General features: G+C 40.6%; 1 protein-coding gene across 2 annotated transcripts in view; it reads left to right on the forward strand.

The window, feature by feature from the left end:
- The window catches only part of LOC129437194 (protein NLRC3), a 36,232-nt gene that overhangs the window by 8,149 nt on the left and 5,927 nt on the right, over positions 1-22,156 (forward strand). The window contains exon 3 of one of the 2 annotated variants that reach the window (XM_073865817.1): positions 12,908-13,084. The exons of the other annotated variant lie outside the window; for it this stretch is intronic. Within the exon in view, the coding sequence (XP_073721918.1) occupies positions 12,908-13,084 (177 nt within the window). The remainder of the gene's footprint in view (positions 1-12,907; positions 13,085-22,156) is intronic. 2 annotated transcript variants of the gene reach the window in all.

The raw sequence follows: 22,156 nt of genomic DNA on the forward strand, positions 1-22,156 counted from the left end.
TCAATAACTTCCATGCAATTGTTCTATATTTCCCGAAGTGTGTATGCGCTCTGACTGCGTCCTCTATTCATTCGCAAATCCACCAGCTCTCGCGCGCTCTCTGGAATGTGGGGCTTTGGTCCGAAACGCTCCGCTGATCACGCAGGCGTCAAATGGTCTCTGTGCGTTGCGCTTGGTGCAGAGTGCTCATGGAAGTTGTAGTTTCCCAGTGTCGCATTGCGTATTGTTTATCATTTCGCATTACTTTTAAGAAAACTACAATTAAAAAATTATATTCAACCTGCCAAAGTGGCTAGTTGGATTGGCTGTCTTACCCGCCACATCCGAAATCTACCCACATTTGGCGGGTTGGCAGGTGTTAATGTCAAGCCCTGTATATAAATGTTTGAGAAAGTACTAGACAACAACACAAATGCAAACAAATGCAAAATATGTTAAGAAACAATTTAAGTCCCCCTCTGTTTTCTCACAGTGGTTTGGTCCGGAGTCTGACGAGTTGTGGCTCGTAACTGAGCGATAGTGGAGCGTTTTCGGAGCGAGAGAAAATCACAACGCTCCGACATTTTAAAAAAACGCTCCTCGCTCCTGGCAAAATTACGCCACTCCACTCCTCGCTCCGCTCCCACTCCGCACCGCTCACATACTCTGTTACCGACTGTTTAAATGCATCGCTTGGGTAAGCTGTGTTAAATCGCCTATGAATTTGCATGCAATGTGAGTGCAACAGCTGGTTTACTTAAGTGCTTGAGTCAATGTGCGCAGGTAATTCTCACAGAACCCGCCAGTCCCAAGCAGAGCAACCGGCTACTTCTCCATAAAAGCGCTGCTTGAATTATGGGTTTAATATTTTTCTTGATGAAAAACACAACAACAAAACGATCTCGCTTATATTAAACATCATATATGTATATTATAACAAAAACGAACAAAGCACGCGGCTCCTGTCATCATCTGGTCAGTCAGCTCACCTTGCAAACTCTGACAGAAATAAATGAAATCTGACACCTGCGGCTGCTCTTTGACGTGACGCGCGTTCAGCCCCGCTGAATTCAGACAACAGACACATTCAGTTGTAAGTGTTTGCTCTCTCTAACGAAACTAAATGATTTAATTGCACGAAAATATCAAAACTAGGGATGCACCGATAGGATTTTTTTGGGCCGATACCGATTTAAACAGACAACTTCTGGCCGATTCCGATGCCGATACCGATATTAAACACTTGTATATAATACTATACAGTTGGTCTATTAGCTAGTTTATTTCTGCATCAAATTATTTTTACTGAACATGGATTGAATCTAATTAACATTCAACTGACCAACAAACGGTGAAAGACGGTGTCGCGGTGGGCAAGTGATATAACCGGTGAGAGGCTGAAGCACCGGTTATCACCGTTTCACCAACTATCGCGGCAAGCCTAAGCAGAAGCAGTAAAAAGTGCCTATCTAATAGAAATTATTACCATTATAACATCAGTAATAACATCAGTCACATTTATAATCTATAGACCTGCGCTGTCTATTAATATACTATAGGCTACATAGTATTGTATTATATTGAGTTTGATAAAAGGGGTCTAATTGCTTCATATATCAGTGCAAAAACAGTAAGTGTTTTTGTGGTGCTTTGACAAACAGTGTCAGCTTTGTTAATGGCAAAGAAGGTTTGGGGTGGTTAGTAGGGATGCACCGAAATTTCGGTCGCCGAAAATTTCGGCTGAAAATGGCATTATCGGTTTCGGGCCGAAATAAAAAAATCCAGCCGAAAATGTAAACCGAAAATGAATGTCAACCGCGCCCCTCCCATCTGTGCGCTAGCGCTTGGGTTTCACTCACGGTGATCAGTCGTCTCCTACCCCTCCCCTTCGTGCTCAATAGTGCTGCAACGACGCGTCGACGTCATCGATTACGCCGACTACGCGACGCGTCACGCTGTTTACATTAATCTCGCGTAATGGCGGCTTCTGCTCCTGGCAGTGTTATCCATACATTTATTTGTTTGTGTGCGCCACAAAATCAACAATGGTCGCAACATTTACATTTTTATTTTCATTTAAAACGGCTTCATTTATTGTTGTGAGCGCTCGGTGGTGCCTCTCTTGTGCACGCGCGCTCTCTCTCTCTCTCTGTGCGTGAAGCCCCTAGACAGCGCCTCTCATACATGACACTGAGTGAAAGAATTAAAAGTTGGATGTGTTTTCCATGCGGATTCCTTTGTGTACTTGCATTTTCACGTAAACGTCAGATGTTACTGACAGAGAAGACAACTGATTCGAGTTTATCATGAAAGGTTAGCAGTGTTTTCCCACACACACTGGTTCTCTATGTGGTTTTGCGCGAGCTCTCTCTCTCTCCTATGCCCGCGCATGCCTTCTGTAGTAACTCTGTGTAATGGCAATTTTGTAATTTGCGCCGAATTGTCTGCGATGTCTCGTTTATAAATCAAGATTTTAGTAACTTAGTAGTTAAAGTAACAGCTGGTTGGATTAAACACAAGGTTATTGGGTCATGTTTAGTCACTATTTTAATAGTCTTTGGGGTGGTTTCCTGGACAGAGATTAGCTTAAGCCAGAACTAGACCTTAGTTTAATTAGGAAATATAATTAGTTTAAACAAACATGCCTTACTAAAAACATTACTTGTGTGCATTTTGAGGACAAACTAAAGGCACTGATGTATTTAAAGATATGTCAGTGCAAGATGTTTTCAGTTTAGACAGCTCTTATATTTATTTTAGTCTAGGACTAGTCTAATCCCTGTCTGGGAAAACGCCAATATGGGTCGGTTTCCCGGACCAGGATTAGCTTAATCCAAGACTAGACCTTAGTTTAATTAGGAAATATAACTAGTTTGAACAAACATGCCGTACTAAAAACATTACCTGTGTGCATTTTGAGGTAAAACAAAGGGCACTGATGTATTTTAAGATATGTCAGTGCAAGTTGTTTTCAGTTTGGAGAGCTCTTAAAAGTGTTTAAGTCTAGGACTAGTCTAATCCCTGTCCGGGAAACCGCCCCTATATGTCTGACAACAGAACAGATAATATGTGAAAATAGCATTCAGTTGTGTTAAAATTAGTGATGCACCGAAATGAAAATTCTTGGCCGAAACCGAAAACCGAAAAAAGGAAACCAAGGCCGAAAAACCGAAACCGAAACACCGAAATAAATTATTATGCCAATTATTAGTACAATTGCATTTATGGCTATCACTGTGCTAACTTTACTAGGGGTGTGTGACGGATAAAAAAAACTCACAGTTCGGATCACATTACAGTTTTTGAGGCACAGATCAGATTATTTTTCCGATCAGCAAATAGCGGGTGGGAAAAATCTAAAAAACAATAAAGAAATTGCAAACATTTATAAAAGAGAACAAAGTTGTACATTAATAAGGTCTGAAATTAGCATTAGGTACAGAAATCAAATTAAATGAATCATAACACAATAAATTAAATATATTATTATTTTTTAGAGCTATTTGTCTCTTTGTCATGGGTTGTTTGATTAACATTAATGACACAGACTGAAGTAGGTTAATCTGACTGTAATCTATACATACACTTAAGATATAAACAAATGTTTTTATTAGAAAAAGAATACTGTGGAGATAATTTTGTTTATATGTGCCCTGTCAATAACAGAGATTTTATGTTAAATTATTATAGATTAAAACATTAGGATAGGTGAAGAAAAGAAACCGATCCACCATTGCAAACACAGTTTAGAACAAACAAGAAGGCAACAAAGAACAGGAATCAAACAATATGGTAACAAACATGCTCCACAGCTTTCTGTTTATGGATGAAATAAAAATGAAAGAAGAAAAACGATAGTATGTGTGCAAATGCCGGCCGGCCGCGGACCCTCCTGATGACGAAAATGACGTCATGCGGACGGCGCGCATACGCGGACGTCCCTAGTATACTTTCGGCTTTAAGGGCACTTAAACGCATGCACATACAGAGACTGGTGAATCCCAAACAGCGCAACAGTCGCTCCACATAAAAACGTTACGTTGTGTTTCATTGCTTTATTCGCCAAATGTACGTTAATGGATTACAGTATGAGACACGTTAGCGCGACTCTCTCTAAAGTTTACACATCAAGACATGCTTAATCTTTGCAGACGCGTGCAAACAGCTCGACCGTGAGTGAAACCTGCTTGAGCACGAAGGGGAGGGGAGGGAGACGACTGATCACCAAACACAAGCGCTAGCGCACAGATGGGAGGGGCGCCGTACGGTTGACATTCATTTTCGGTTTACATTTTCGGCTGGATTTTTTATTTCGGCCCGAAACCGATAATGCCATTTTCGGCCGAAATTTTCGGCGACCGAAATTTCGGTGCACCCCTAGTTAAAATGCTAATTTCAGACCTTATTAATGTACAACTTTGTTCTTTTTTTATAAATGTTTGCAATTTCTTTATTGTTTATTAGATTTTTCCCACCTTTTTGCTGATCCGAAAAATAATCTGATCTGTGCCTCAAAAACTGTAATGTGATTCGAACTGTGAGTTTTTTTATTCGTCACACCCCCCTAGTAAAGTTAGTACACAGTGATAGCCATAAATGCAATTGTACTAATAACTGGCATAATAATTTATTTCGGTGTTTCGGTTTCGGTTTTTCGGCCTTGGTTTCCTTTTTCCGGTTTCAGCCAAGAATTTTCATTTCGGTGCATCCCTAGTTGTTAGGTATGTGAGTGGAAATGCATCTAATCGGGGCTTTCAAGTCTCACGCATTCACCTTGACACACACGCATTTCAGTCAGTTCACATGCCGCCACACGCTGAGAAGTAGAAGATAAATTGTCCTGCTAATATACAATTAATGGACAAGGCGCAGTTCTGTCGAGTTCAGCTGCTTTTTTAAAGTGTGCTCAACTTTACGCAGCGCCATCAGCGTCAGAGTACCGCGAGAAATCTTGCCGAGGCGGCTGATTTCAAATCGCTCTCGCGTTACTCTGACGTCATCCACTTGTCGTTTCTTGCAGCGCCTCGTAAAGTCGTACACCCCTATTAATTAATCCTACAAGTCTATTTTTTGTTCTTTAGGTCATTAATATGAAATAAGGCCAAAATGTAATTTTAAAATGTATTTAGGTAACACTTGTAATAGATTTGAAACCATATTTGTATGAAAGATGAGTACAAGATTACTTAAAGTGGTATACATTTTTGAAATACGAGGTAGTATGTTAAATGCATTTCAGTTCATATTCATGACATCTCAAAATAACACTGATAAGGACACCTATGTTTTTAAGATTATCTTAAGTACTAAAAAAATGCCTTCTTCCATTTTGTTTTGCTTTTCCCTCCATTGTACCGAAAGTGAATCGAACCGTGGCCCCTGAACCGAGGTATGAACCGAACCGAGACTTCTGTGTACCGTTCCACCCCTAATATCACTGGAGTCATACTGTCCCGACCATAGGCCAATTCAGTTGTTCCTCACAGCGATGTCCTAACAGTCCTAACAGTAACTTACTTTCCAAAATTTAAAATCGGTTCAAAACCACTGAATGAACGGACAAGCCCCCATATGTCATAACCACCTGGCTCACAGTGAGCATGACATAAAGGGGAGACCACACCAAAGCATATTTTTAAACAAAAGTATATTTATTAACTAAAATATTTTATAAAGTCAGTATATGTAAGACAAAGCAAATCAACATGTGGATATGCAGTGCAAAAAAAGTAAGGAAAGAGAGTCTGCTCGTGGATGACCATCACCTGTTCACGAAAACCCAGTCTCAAGGTCAAACCAGCCAAAGCCCAACTCACACTGTTAACACTCTAATGATCAGCAAAACACCAGGCATTTTTCCTTTGTTGTCAAGTACAACATACCGTATGGATTCCACATCCTTGTGGTGGTTCCTGGGCTGTGGTTGAGGGGTAGGCAAATAAGATTCTGGTTTCGAAGCGTGGGCTTCAACATTATATGGTTCGGGACCCATATTTGAACATTTGCTTAGAAAGATTTAGACGTGGGATCCAGACATGTCAGTGTTCGGTTACCCCGCTGACCACAGCCTGATCTCGGACACTTATAATTTTCCGCTGGCTCTGATGTATCCGTGTTTGATGGTCAAACATTAGATTTTATTTGTTTTCGGTTTATCAAACCTGGAGTATTTGGTGTCATGGATCTCCACAAGGGAGAGAGCGAGAACCCAGGCGCAGACTTGAATGAACACAAAACTGATTTTATTAACACAAAGAGGGAAACAAGACCCATGATGGGGCAAAACCGGGTAACACCATGAACACAATAAACAAAACACTAAGGGCCAGATTTACTAACAGCTTGCATCAGCGCAAACTATCATTTTGTCATTTAATAACGACTGTTGTGATTTACTAAAGACGTGCAGTGGATAATTAGTGCTGAAAAGGTGTGGTCTGTTTTTTTGTGAGTGATCAATATAGAGTAAAAAGATCGCTTCAAGAATAAAAGGGTGGTGTTGAATTTTCTTAATAAACACGTTGAGTAACGGGAAGTGAATTACTGGAGGCAGTGAAAAATTCAAATTTCTTGTAAACCTTTATGTCCTCCAGTTCTTTAGTGTACTATTGCTTTGTTAGCTGGGATTACACACCCCAAAATTGTGATGCCCATGGTGCTGAACTCAAGATCAGCTCTGCTTTTTTGCAACCCTGCAGTAATTTGTGCTGCTCTTAGTAGATTGTGTAGGTCAGGGGTTTTCAAACCTGTCCTGGAGGACCACTAGTACTGCACAATTTGCATGTCTCCCTCATTAGACACACCTGGTTTAAATCTTCAGCTCATTAGTAGAGACTGCAAAACCAGGGCTGCGTTCAGCCCCGACAAAACGTGGCACAACGTTTATTAAACAGAAACAGTGATGCATTGAACACCCTGTTGTGATGACGCAAGAGTTGCAACTACGGTAGCTGAGAGGCCATTCTTTGTGTTCTTTTTTAAATGTTTCTGAAGCCTGATGAAATCGTTATAAATGTGTGTTTAATACTGTAAAATACCCTCAATGTCACAGTCACTGACCTTGCCGTCCAGAATGAAAGGCAACATTCCAACTTTAACCCATTGAGCGAGCTGTCTCTTTACTACCACGTGGTTTTATACATCTTGCCGCTGATTGGGCCGTCATTTCTGACACACCCACCAAACAAGAGAAAACGCTTCTAAAACCTGTTGCACTCCGTTGCACACCATTTCCAGGAAAGATGTCGTTCAACCCGGAAACCGTAGCAAAACGTTGCGCACCTTTGTGAGATTGAACGTGCCCCTGAACTTGGTGTGTAAGGTAACTGAATGAGGTGTGTCACAAAAGGGAAACATGCAAAATGTGCAGTACTAGTGGTCCTCCAGGACAGGTTTGAAAACCCCTGGGGCCTCATGTATAAAACAGTGCGTAGGATCCTAAAAGTTTACGTATGCACAAAAGCCAAAAATGGCATACACCAAAAATTATGAAGACTTCTAAAACAAAGCAATGTTCCCTTTATAAATAACAGATCACCTGCAAGTGTGCGTACATGAATCATCCTAATATCCCACCCTGCAAGCCCATTCTCCCATCAAGTTTGTTTTTTTATAAATCACAACCTTTGCGTGGGAACTGGCGTACGCACGTTTCCAGCCCCATTTTGTGCGTACTGTGGGATTTTAATGTAATATGTTTTATTAATATTGTATTTAGAAGTGTTTTCAATAATCATTATAGTATGCTGAAGTAAAATATTGTTTGTGTTTGTCTGAGAGAGTGGAAAGTTACTGAGAGGCCTCTGTGAGCCTCTGTGTTTGCAAAAGTTACAAGGTCGTGGTTGGATTAGTGAGGAATTTGCAGGTGGCAACATTCAAGATAAAGAGCGAGGCTTAAAGAAGAAAAGCAGACAGATAACCATGTATTAACTAATGCTTTAATATTCACAGGATAAAATATGCAACATATTCCTTACTTAATCAGTATTAATCATTGAATAATTGATGTAATAAATATAAGATGTTGTCTTTGATAAATGTGTATTAACCAATGAAATGAAGGTTGCATACAAAATAATCTAATGGGGGGATGGCAGCTCAACCTTGAAGAACAGAATCTCCTGCGCTTGTTCTTTGTGTGTGTGTGTGTTTTCTTCCCTGACAGATGTTTTTTAATAATGATTAAAGTGTTTTGCTTAGAAGTAGTATTACAGTAAAAGATGTAATATGTGTTTATCTATCTAAAGAAGTTAATGTGTGCCTTATTCATATAACCAATTTTACAAATAATGAAATGATGTCCTGATATTGAAATGTGTTTTACATAATAATCACTTTCATCTTACAGCTTATGTTTTCTGATGAATAAATGAATGTTTTATTAATGATTTGTTTTTAAGAAAGCATTATTATATTCTATGTGAAGTCAATCATATGTGAAGTGGAGGAGTACTGGGGAGGAAGTTACGGGCTATATGGCCCTCAGGGATGAGCGGAGAAAAGTTTGTTTTTTCTTTGCTGTGTGTGTGTCTATCTTCTGCAGGCTAAAATTGGGTGGTGATGGAGTCAGATGTACGAGGGGAATGGCCTTTGTGGGTGGAGACTCTAAGAAGAAGATCGACGTCACATATTTTATAAATATGCATGTTACTTTTTGAGGTCGTCGTTCATTGCTTGAGATGACCCAGCGCTGTAAAACTTTTTCATATCTGATCAATAAATAACTTAATTTTAATACCGTGTCTTTCCTCTAATTATGAACATGCAATGGACACCTTAAAGTCCAACAGTATGCACGCTTTATACATAAGGCCCCAGGTGTAGGTCATTATGGAAATCAGATGTTGCGACTGTGTTATTTAATTTGTGCCTTTTAAACAAATAACCTGCAGATATTACTACTCCCATAAGCACTTTTTGGAATTGCGCTCTCACGCTAATTTGCCCCTTATCTTTATCTTTACTAAATACTCTAGACAAGACTTAACAAGGGTACGTGGTAAATACAAAATTAATCAGCACAAGACACAAGGGCATTAAATAAGGAAGCAAATCAAGAGGGCAACAGGTGACATGCATTAAACAATAACAAGGTGATTAAAGGAACACGCCCACATTTTGGGAATTTAGCTTATTCACCGTATCCCCCATAGTTAGATAAGTCCATACATACCTCTCTCATCTCCGTGCGTGCTGTAACTCTGTCTGTCTGTGTTCCTTTAACAAGGAGATGAGAGAGGCCGGGTCAGGAGATGAGACGAGGAAGCACACAGCCCAAAACTAAAGGCCATGTGCTACCACACAAAACAGAGGCCTGTCACAATCCTGCCTCAAGACTAAGAGTAAAACAAGGAGAAGAGGGGAGAATCATGACATTACCTTTCCAGTGCCAAATGGCATTTTTGCCACCTTTATGGGCACTTTGAGGAGGAGAGATGTGTAAACAGATGCTCCAGATAAAGAGAAAATTATTGTTTTCAACGCTTTATTCACCAAGTGTATTTTTATCGTCCACACAATGGGACATTATTGTGGTACATCCCTCAAGTTTACATCCAAGAGCTCTTGTCTTTGAAAGGATAAGGACATGGGGATAATCACTTCTGATTATGATTCATTGACTGAGTCACGAGCTAGGGAGCTTTTTGAGACACACAGAAAGTGTGTAAAACAGCGTGAGCCTGTGGATGTGTGTGACCATTCACTCTGGTAGCAGCTTTTTCCAGTCACAGGTACTGTATGCGTTTTAAAATGGCAGAATGATGCAAACGGTGAAGCAGTTACTGGTATATTATCAGTAGAATATTGCACGGTCAATCATATTCAGGAACCAGAAAGAACTATTGTATAATATTTTGATAGTTTTAAATAGGGATGCACGATCTTGATTTTTCATGGCTGGTTTTTATACCGATTTTCTTAACAGGCAAATTGGCCGATTCCGATTTTTTTCTTATCAAGCAACAAACAAGAAAGAATGAAAGTATACATAAACAATATGTTTATTTGGTATTTAACAGGCTAAACTTGGTTTGGCTATTGAAAACAATAACTGTAACCATCTAAAATTAACAGCAGTAACTGTGCAGTAGGCTACGTTCAATACAAATATAAGTGGTTAAATGAGACCATGACATGGATGTTTGAGTGAGGGTTAAAGGTCTTATCAACAGACTTTTGAAACTTATTGTGTTCTATCAGGTGATGAACTTAAATGTCTGACCAAGTTTGTTGTGGTGAATGCAGGGCTCTCAGGTTTTATTTAAAAGTTTGGAGTGAGATAACATCTGTTAGGGGAGAGGCCCCTCTGCCCCACCAAATTCTCAAGTTTTTGCTAGCAGTTCAATGTTACCTATTATGCATAACTGACCAGCACAAATATAAATTATAACAATTGGTAAGTCTGATAAAAGAGAGACAAATGTATCCAAATTTAATTAATTGCTTTACATATTAAAAAATACAATACTTGCCATCAATGTGTATTCTAAGCTGTGTTTAAGAGAGAGATAAGGTTACATGTTCAGTACTACATGGCAATAATAATGAAATACATCTCTGGTCCTTTATTAATTTCAGGAAGCCTCTACTTTAGTTTCAGGTTATCTAAAGCTTCTGGTTGCAAAGCAGTTGGAGAGTTTTTTAAATTTCCAAATGATTGACATCAGAGGGGAGTGCGAGAAAAACTTGAGGCAGCTAAACTCGACAGATAACTTCCCTGTGCCTCGTCCATTAATTGTATATAGCAGGAAGAGTTATCAGTCTCTAAGAAATACAAGGTGTGAGTGTGTAAACTGACTGAAATGCGTGTATCTCACAGTGAATGCGTGAGACTTGAGAGCCCTGCGAATGTACTGTTGTTTCTCCGCGATTAACTTGTCCTTTACAGACATTGCAGCTTACAATCTTAATGTCCTGCGCACAGATTTTGAAATGCTTTTACACAAAAGACATGTTTGCGAATGATAAAAATGTAGTCTGTGCACGCAGGGCCGCATTAATGCATGGGCTTACCTGGGCTTAAGCCCAGGGCCCCGGGCTGGGAAGGGCCCCGAGTTGCCGGAAAAAAATAACTGCCGCATTTTATAAAAAGTTGATACTCCCTTTAAAATTATGCTTAATCGCTTTGCTTTGAATGTCCGTGCGTGAATGCAGTTCCTGCGCAGAAAATCTCTCACTTACTATAGGCTACCCTGCAATCATTAGTGAGCTTTTTAAAATTTCTGTCTGAAATATCCATTATTGCATTTCTGAAGGCAACACAGACAGCTTTCTGATAAAATGACCAAAAGTGCCTTTCAAGTGATGAACAAAGACTAAACTGAGGACACGTTTTTATCTTAATATGAAAGACAACGTGTATATAAACATTCATTAAATGATTCCTCATAACATTTTAAAGCCAAGATGTACAGAACAGCACACAAAGATATTACACAAAACATTTTTGATAACTAAATCTAATAAATAACAAATTAGATTCTGCCTCGGAAGCCACGGCTAAGTTCAGCGATCGTTTCATTTTGAGATTTAGCGTGGCAAGGAAATAAAAGACGAGAAATTACATATAATTTGTTACTGTAAATTATAAAAAACAAGCTTTATATACAATTACTTAAACGGTTCATTTATAAACAAAAAACACTGAAATTAAGGATTTTATAGACACTATATATGCTTTATTATTTTGCACAGAAATATCTGATTGCTTACTTTCACTTTGATCATCTCTGTATTCACAAAAACGGCTTACCTGTTTTGTAGCTCAACTTTTGACAAGTTAAGCAACCTTTTTAAATACATTTTAAAACTTATACTTGTCGAAAAAAATCAGTTTTTTGATGTTACGTTTGATGAATGCCTAAATATGATCACGCAGAGCAGCACGTTCGGCTAAATTGAATGTGAGTGACAGCATGCAACCGCGCAACATCGACACACAACGAAAAGCAATCCAAAACTTACAGAACTTAAATTAGATCAGAATTTACCTTTATAATTAATAAAACATAAAAACAAAATAAAGTCAGAATCAATAGGTGCAGAACATGGGTGCAAAATGCCTAAATGCGCAGGGGAATAAAACCCACAAATAGTTTAATCAGATAACACTAAATAATCTATAAATTAAATAAAAACAAGGAAATATTAAAATTAATTTTAAAATAACGAAAGTATAGAATTACCTGTTTTGTCTTTTTAATTGCAGAAACAAAGAGACTTTGCAATGGTTTCTGGATATGGACGTCTAGCTCTGTCACGGGATTTAGGCTATTAACAGACTTTAAGAATATTTATTAAAAGCTACTATATTATTTACTTAGTATTATTATAATAGGATGTATATTTTTTATATTGGGAGAAAGCTGTTAAATGTGAAATCAGAATACTGTGCACTCTTATACAGCCAAAATTAAATGATCCTCAATTTTATAACACATCTGCGACAATTGACTGTGCAGTAGTCGAATCAGGCTTCTCCTGTCAAAGCATCGAATCTTAGACTATTCGGGTCACCTAGCACTATGTGCATATGTTATGCAGTGATATTTGTGTATATTGCGGGCATTCTGATATGGTTTTAATATTTTGTAATTCCATTTATTCCAGCAAAATAAAAGCCTGACAACTTGCACTTAGTGATTATAAAGATTGTGTGAATGTAGGCTGCAATTCTGGTGGATAAAGGGCCACACAAAATGATAAAGCCCAGGGGCCCCTTACAGTGTTAATGCGGCCCTGTGTGCACGCGGGTGCACTTCCGGAAAAATCAGCCGAAAAAATACAAAAAACGTCTGGTTGCCGATTGCGCAAAAACTGTCAGATTCCGATCTCTGGTCGGTCAACCGGTGCATCCCTAGTTTTAAAATGATTTGTGATGTGTGTGTGGTGTCTGAGAGACTGAAGTTTGTGTCTTTGTTCTCTACAGGTTGTGTAAGTGTCATATCACAGATGAAGGTTGTGTTGCTCTGACTTCAGCTCTGAGATCAAACCCATCACACCTGACACATCTGGATCTGTCTAACAATTATAATCTAAGAGATTCAGGAGTGAAGCTTATCTCTGATGTACTGAAGAATCCTGACAGTAAACTGAAGATACTTAAGTAAGATCTCTTACTTTTACAAATGGTTGCTTAACAATATTTTACATTAGAATCTGAAAAATAGGCAGTGTAAGATTAAAATAAATAATTACATAAAATGTATTTGTGGCGAAGTGGTCTTTTGTAACAGCAGTATCCAAAAATGAAAACTAGACTATGCCACCCTGGGGCTATACCAGGTAATTATGGTTCACTCAAATATTACTTATGGATCCCAGGTTCACTCTACTAAATTAAATGAGCAGGAGGCATTGGTACCAAAATACACTTTAGTTTATTTGTACAAAATAGATAAAGCAATGCAGGGATGATAATTGTTATTACTCAACTAGTAGGAAGAAAGAAAGAAGTCAGTTTTAGAAATCACATTAGGTGCGCACCAAGGTTATTATAGTTTTGCATTATTCATTAGTTTTTATTTTGATTTTGTTTTGACTTTTTGTTTTCAAATTCAGTATAGTTTTAATTAGTTTTTAAAGTGGGTTTGCTAGTTTAGTTTTTATTTTTTTAAATGCTTAATTTTAGTTTAGTTTTTATTAGTTTTAATGTTAGTTTTAGTATTTCTTTTGTAATTGGGGTTATTTGTCAGGGGCAATAATCAAAAAGGTCAGAAAAAGTATTGTGTAATAATAACAAAAAAACATCATACAATTTTTGAAAATATTCCTTCAAAAATAAAACCAGTATGGGCACAATGTACAATGTAAACAGTCTCCACATTCCGCAGTAAGTGCAAAATGTGTAAGTGATGTGTGCCAATAAAATCCTAAAGAGCCAACAGACTATAGAAGACATATATGAACTGCATGTATTAAAGAGACACAAGGCAGCATTTTTATGTTAATAAATCATCTTCGTAAGTCTGTATATGGTTAAATGACTCATTACATGACGAATGAAGACTCTCTCGCCCGCCCCTACCGTCTGTAGGAAGAATACCCCACTTGCAAGTTCGCTGTATCCGACCCGGTGTCCTTCAGTCTCGTAAAGTCTCAGATATAGAAAGCATTTACTCCCAGACACTAGGGGGAGCTAGTAGAGAAATAATACTCAGACTTGCCTTGTGTCCCTTTAACCCATTTTTAAGACACAACAAGACATTTCTGTCAGTTTGTCAGGGAGCTCAATCTGAGAAAAGAACATGCCAAATAACAAATAAAAAACTTTAAATACAGCTTTTCTTTTTGTGTGTGCGTGTGTGTGTGCGCCGTGGGTGTGTGCGTGAGATTGTAGAAAGAGAGAGATGGCTTTACTTCAGTCAAGCAATAATTTCTTATTGATCTTGAGAAAAACTTGTTGCTCCAGGGATGTAGTTGTTCTGTTTCTCAGGCCAGATGACAGGAGTCCACACAAAGAGAAGATGCGTTCCACAACGGCTTGTGAGGCAGGGGTTTTGGATGCACAGCTTTTCTAGATCTCCAGAACTGCAATGGTGTCTTATTAAACACTCCCTGTTTGACTTTGTAGAAATACTTCTCCATTTCGATTAACAGACTATTGGTCAGATTAGGCTGATTTGTGGAGGACGACACTAGGGGTGGGAATCGCTTGGACCCTCATGAATCGATTCAGAATAGTGTCCATGCCAAAATTCTTAAGTAGTTGGTTTAGTTCAGTCAGGAACACTTTGTCAAATTAGGATTTTTCGAATAATATGCATACAGTTATTGTTGGTGGTATGGATCTGTTCTGGACAAAAATTCCATGCGCCCGTATGTGTGCATGCATAGACAGAGCGGGGAGAGCAGTGACTAGAAAATAAAATGGACCCGTATAACAGCAGAACCATTAAAAGTGCATAATATGCTCACTATTTTGTTCTAAATAGATAATAATAAATGAATAAATAAATAAAAAGAAAAACAACAACACAAATATTTGAATATTATTTTGTAATACTGGTACAACAAACAGCAGGTTCCGGCTAGGTGGAGTCGGGGTTGGAGGAGGGAGTTTAAATTGCAGTAGCGATGCACTAGAAAGCAACTCAATGAATGTGAATTGAATAGGTCAGTTGTTACAGATGTTGTAACTGGATTGGTGCGCGTCATGAACAGCTGATTATCATCTCATGTATACTTGACTGACGGGACCTGCCTGAACTAACGCGATGCTTGATTTCTGTTCTGGTCTCGAGCAGTATTCTCAGCATATCAAAGTGCTGTCCCAGCGTGTGCTACAATCCCGGACCAGAGTTTTGCCATATCTTTTGATAAATTCTTCATTAGCCGCTGACGATTTCCTCACACCTTGTACTAGTTTTCTTGCTTTTGTTATGACTGATTAAACACTTGTGTGCTTAATGGCATCTTTAATGTGAGCTGAAGGGTGTGGGCCAGGCATGGCATTCTCTGGAACTTGTTCTCCCCATCGTCTGGCAGGTTTAGTTCTTATCAAAGCAAAAACAGAAAACAATAAGATAATTTAAGCATTAAATATAAAATTAAAAATAATAATAATAAATGTAAATTTTTATAATAATCCAAGTTAAGCAGTTAAACACAAAGGTTTTTCTTGAACACTTTAGTAAATAACTTGAATCATTAACATTTGCAAAGCAGTAAGTGCATTTCTGTATCTCTCAAATGTAAATCTGAATGTCAGTGAACATGTCAGTGCATCAGAATGACAAGTCCTTGTGTCATTGTTTAAAAACAGTCAATGTTCAGCATGTTGTAACCCTGTATTTTGTAAATATTGTCTGATTGAAACTATGGTTAAAATTTTAATGATAATAATTCAAATGCACAAGGTTGCACTTTTTTCTGTATGTTTTATATCAATTTCAGCAGTAAAAAGTTATATGTTGCAAGAGATTGGATATGTTGGATATGTCACAGTTACACTTTTATTGTTTGTACTGTAATTTGTTGACAGAGCATACCATCGTGATTCAGAAAAGAAAAACACAATGGATATCTTAATTCATTTTAGACATGTATAAGTAATGACATTCAACCATTTTGCATGTAGTGATTTAGTAAGATTATTCAACAGATTACCAGTAGAATACATTATGATTAACATGATAAGCAACTGATAATGCAGGAATCAGAATAAGAACATTGCTTTTATTATGTGATCAAGTAACTACATGGTGTGGAAGTTAAAGTAGTTTTGAGAATTTATTTCAGCAAGTACATTTGAGAGGCAAATATTGTACTCTTTACTCCACTACATTTCTATCCATAACCGTAAGTAACCGTTACTTCAAAAAAAAGTAAAAAAGAAAAATCTCAAAAACCCTCAATTTTTTTCCTCTCAAACGTGATTGGATTGTGCAGGTGCCACTGATTGGGACAGCCTATAAGCAATCACCTTCAGCTTTCCGCCAAAGTCACCATGGTCGGATTTAGATGAGAGACAAAACCATTGACAAAATACTGAATGAAGACACAGCAGGTCCATTCCGGGAATGTGCCAACCCGTGCCCCCACCTCGCCAGACTATTCAAATTTTCTGAATTGATATTTTCACATCAAGTGTTTGCTGTGTTTACCAAAACAGAACTTCATCACCGCCTACAAAAATTCAACCCCTTGAGCAGCAGGGATCACTGGTGAGCCCAGAATATTGTTGTTCAAAATTAATCTGTAGCGTTCCTTAATTTTTAATAGAAATCATCACTCATAACACATTAATTCTCATCTTCTCCGGTTTATTTGTGTTCAAATACATAAAATATACAAAATCCGCCAGGGCTGTTAGTACATTTGTGGGCATATTTGGAGAAATAATGATTGATTATCACATGTTAGTAAAATATTTAGTCATACAGAATAACATTTCTGTTAATTTCCCACTGAATTATCTGTACTTTTACTCAAGTAATGAAACTTTGTACTTTGTCCGCCTCTCAGATCTCAGAAATGCACCAAAGTGACTAAACACAATGCATTTTTAACATTCAAAAATATATTTGTCACTATAACCACACTCACCAACGCCTCCAATCTCATCCTCATCTGCCACCTAGGACTCCATCCACAGTTCATTATGTTTGTCTCCTACACCTCTTGGCTTCCCCCTGAGAGAGAGCACCATCTTAATCACAGCTCTGCTCTCGCTTTTTATCCCTGAGAAGCCGGACAGCCTTGAGCAGCACCTTGTCTTCTGCTATACTCCATGCATCTATTGTCTGATCAGTGCAGCGAGCAATGGACTCCCCTGTGTGACTCCCCAGCATGCCTGAGGGACATCTCACTCTGGATGAAGGATCACCATCTCCAGCCTAACCTTGCGAAGACAGAACCTTGTTATATCATCTGAACCAAAGATTCATCACAACCTTTCCATTCAGCTTGGTACCTCGACCATCACGTCATCCAGAACAGCCAGAATCCTGGGAGTGGTCATTGATGATCAGCTTAGCTTCATGGCCCATGTTGCCAGCACTGCCCGCTCTTGTAGATTTGTTCTCTACAACATTAGGAAAATTAGACCGTTCCTAAATGAGCTTGCCACAGAGGTCCTGGTCCAAGCTCTTGTCCTGTCCAGGCTGGACTACTGCAATGCGCTACTGGCTAAACTCCCAGCCTGCACAACCAAACCCCTAAAGATGATTCAGAACGCAGCGGCAAGAGTGGTCTTCAATGAGCCAAAGAGAGCGCACGTCACTCCTCTCTTGGTCAAATTACACTGGCTTCCTATAGCAGCTCGCATCAAATTTAAAGCTCTGCTCCTGGCCTTTAAAACCACCACTGGGTCAGCACCCCCTTACCTTTGCTTGCTTATACAGCCTTACGTACCCTCTCAATCCCTGCGCTCTGTCACTGAGCGACAGCTTGTGGTGCCATCTCAAAAAGGAAAAAAAACACATTATCGTGTATCTTCTCTGGAGCTGTTTCTCGTGGCTTTTAAAGCCCGAACCCGATGTAACCCGACACATCAATGTGAATTATCTGTCCGAATCTGACCCGCGGCCCGATGCCGCCAACCCACCCTCATTTTTTTCTCCTACATGTAGGCTATTATCATGACCAGCAGACGGGAATTCAAATCAACCATTAATGTTTGACAATAAACCTTTAATATAGGCTATATAAATATGCCTTAAATAAAAATCACACAATAATAAATAAAAAGAACTCAAAAATGTACCCAGCCAGCGGCTTCTCCTCCTGTAGTAGCAAGCAACGGTGAATTCAAAAATTGGCCCTGTCATTTTGGCCCAGACCGGCCCACTACATAGGATCACAAATCTTTGTGCAACCTTGACTACAAACTCCATATAATGATTAAGTAGAAAACTATAAGAGCTGACACGTGACATTACAACAATGTAAGCACTGTAAAAGGCTTGCAGGTTTTAAAAATAATAGTGTTAGCCAGGTAGTGCACAATGTTTAAACTAACCATTCTGAACACCTTATGATAACACTGAGACCTGAAAAATGTTACAATGAAGTTGCAGTCTTGCGGCTGAGCCACGAGTCCCATTACAGTGTGTGCAGAATATTTTTGTCACGGTAGGAAATCCAATGTTTCCTCCGTGTTATGTTTTGTGTTTGTACTTACGTAGTCTCCATGTGCTCGTTTGATTAAGTGTTGTCACCTGTGTGCTGATTACCTCGCTCCAGCTGATCCTCATCTTCACTCTGCTACAAATACTCACTCATCTCTCTCCCTGTTGTCAGATCCTCATTTATGTTCCAGCCACACCACTTGGATTATCGTCTCTCGTCTTCGTGTGTTTGGACTAGTGTTTCATGTTGTCGTCTCCGTGTGAGTGTTCTGGTCTGTTCCTGGTTTCATCCATTGGCCATCATCACACTCATCACTGACTTCACTATTCAACACTTCTCATGCCACCGTAGACCTTCGATCACCATTGCCATCATTCTGGACTCAGTTATCATTTCATTATCATCATTGTATTTATCATCATTTTTCAATAAACCTTTTATGATTGCCTGCACTTGCTTCCTCCTCTATATCGTGTCGTAACAGAAGGATCTGACCATCATGGAAGCAGCAGGCAATCGCTCCCCATCTCATCTGGAGGAGTTTTTACAAAGAACCGGGGTCGTATGGATCGTCAGGACAAGGCGATAGATGAGATGGGTCGAGCTTTCCAAGCAATGGTGACGAAGGTTTCCGAGCTCGCCCTCCAGGCTCAACAACCACATCTACCGCCACCCACTGCGCCCCCCAAGCCACCCACACCGCCGATCGCCACTTGGGTTATCCCCAGTCCGAGCCACGCCTCCCTATTCCGGAGAAATATGCGGGTGAGCCTAAATTTTGTCTATCATTTCTCTCTCATTGTTCTCTGCACTTCGCCTTGCAGCCCCGCACGTTCACCACCGAGGAGATGAGGGTGTCGTTCGTACTCTCCTTACTCATGGGGAGGGCTGCCCTCTGGGGGACGGCGGTGTGGGAGAACCAAGAGAGCTGCTGTGCTTCGTTCCACGCCCTTTCGGAGGAGATGAAACGGGTCTTTGATCGCTCCGTCGCTGGGAGAAAGGCGGCCAGACTTCTCGCGGACCTGCGTCAGGAAGATAGGTCCGTGTCTGATTACTCGATCGAGTTCCGCACCCTGGCGGCGGAGTGTAAGTGGAACGAAGAGGCGCAGTGGGATCATTTCCTGCATGGGTTGGCTGACCGCATCCAACAGGAGATTCGCGCTGTTGAACTCCCCACGTCACTCAATGGTTTGATCGACCTAGCTATTAGTATAGACAACCGACTCGACCAAGCTGCCAGACGGAGGGGGAGAACCACTCGCACTACCAGTTCGGAGCTTCAGCACCGGCGGTCAGAGGTTGCGGTCAGCCCTCCTGGAGATCTTGAACCCATGCAGGTGGGGCGAGCTCGGCTCTCCTGGGAGGAGAGGATCAGGCGGAGATCCCTTGGACCAGCGCTGTCCAGTAAAAGATCAAGCCGATAGTAAATCTGAGGCTACTATCAGGTGGGATCTCTGCCAGGAAGACCTCATCTACATCGACACTCCTTCCGGTGAGACTACGGTGGTCCACCCACGCACTGGATCAGCATGCTTTGGTGGACTCTGGGGCCGAGGGTAGTTTCATTGACATCAACTTTGCAAGTAGGCTCAAGATTCCTCTCACTTCCCTCAAACACCCCATTGCACCTTTTGCACTTGATGGACACAAACTGCCAGTCATCACCCAGACCACCATTCCTGTTTCCCTCGTCACATCTGGTAATCATACGGAGAAGATTTAATTTTTCATCACGGACTCACCCCAGACTCCCATTGTTCTCGGTCACACTTGGCTCCACAAACACAACCCCAGGATCGATTGGCGTCTCGGATCTGTGGTTAGCTGGAGCGTGGAGTGTCATTTGTCTTGTCTTTTGTCTGCTGGTGTTAATGTTTCTGAGTCTGTGTTTCAGGGGGAAGCAGTGGATTTGACTAACGTGCCCGCGGAGTACCACGACCTGAAGGAGGTGTTCAGTAAGTCTCGGGCTGATTCTCTTCCTCCTCATCGTCCCTATGACTGTGCGATAGAGTTATTGCCAGGTACCTCTCCGCCTAAGGGCAAGTTATATTCTTTGTCTATTACAGAGACGGCGGCCATGGAGAAATATATATCCAGTTCTCTAGCAACAGGGTTCATTCGCCCTTCCTCTTCTCCAGCGGGGGCGGGGTTCTTTTTTGTGGGAAAGAAGGACGGATCCTTGCGACCTTGTATTGACTACCGAGGGTTGAACAACATAACGGTAAAGAATACCTATCCTTTGCCGCTTATGTCTTCAGCTTTTGAGAGGTTGCAGGAAGCGTCCGTTTTCACTAAATTGGACTTACGTAACGCTTATCATTTGGTCCGCATCAGGAAGGGGGACGAATGGAAGACTGCATTTAACACCCCTAGAGGCCATTTTGAGTATCGCGTGATGCCTTTCGGGCTATCTAACTCGCCGGCAGTCTTTCAAGCACTCGTTAATGAGGTGTTGCAAGACATGATCGATCAGTTCATATATGTTTACCTGGATGACATATTGATTTTTTCTTCGTCTCTCCAGGAACACGTGCAACACGTACGACGAGTGCTTCTGCGGTTGCTAGAGAATGGATTGTTTGTCAAGGCGGAGAAATGCGTTTTTCATGCACAGTCTGTTTCTTTTCAAGGACACATCATTTCGACTGAGGGTGTTCGCATGGATCCTGAGAAGGTTAAGGCTGTGGTAGATTGGCCATCCTCAGAGTCTCGCAAGGCCCTGCAGAGATTTCTGGGGTTCGCCAATTTTTACCGGCGTTTCATTCGCAATTTCAGCCAACTAGCCGCACCTCTGACCGCTTTGACCTCCCCTAGTTTGACGTTCAGGTGGTCAGACGCAGCTGACGCTGCGTTTGCCAAACTGAAAAGCTGCTTTGTTTCAGCTCCTATTTTTGTCACCCCTGATCGCTCACGTCAATTCATAGTGGAGGTCGACGCGTCAGAGGTGGGGGTAGGAGCAGTGTTATCCCAGCGCGCATCCTCAGACGGAAAGGTGCATCCTTGCGCGTATTATTCTCATCGTTTATCTCCTGCGGAAGTTAATTATGACATTGGCAATCGAGAGTTGTTGGCCGTCAAATTGGCACTAGAAGAATGGCGTCACTGGCTTGAAGGGTCGGGTGTACCTTTCATTGTATGGACGGACCATAAGAATCTCGAATACATTAGAACCGCCAGAAGACTTAACTCCAGGCAGGCTCGGTGGGCATTATTTTTCGGTCGTTTCGATTTTACACTATCTTACCGGCCGGGTTCCAAAAACATCAAACCCGATGGTTTATCCCGTCTTTTTGAGCGTTCCGATCGTACTGCTACTCCCGAGCACATTTTACCGGAGACCATCATTATCTCCGCGCTCAGATGGGAGGTCGAATCGAAGGTTTTGACTGCCTTAGAAGGGGTAACGCCCCCTGCTCGTTGCCCACCGAACCGTTTGTTTGTGCCAGAGGGGTTACGGTCAGACGTTCTCCAGTGGGGTCATTGTTCCAGTGTTGCTTGTCACCCAGGGGTTAGTAGAACTAGGTTTTTAGTCAAGCAACGATTTTGGTGGCCTGGTATGGCTCGTGATGTCCACGACTTCGTCTTGGCTTGCTCGGTTTGTGCTGTT

This window comes from Misgurnus anguillicaudatus, unplaced genomic scaffold (genome assembly GCF_027580225.2).
Source record: "Misgurnus anguillicaudatus unplaced genomic scaffold, ASM2758022v2 HiC_scaffold_33, whole genome shotgun sequence".
Taxonomy (NCBI): Eukaryota; Metazoa; Chordata; class Actinopteri; order Cypriniformes; family Cobitidae; genus Misgurnus; species Misgurnus anguillicaudatus.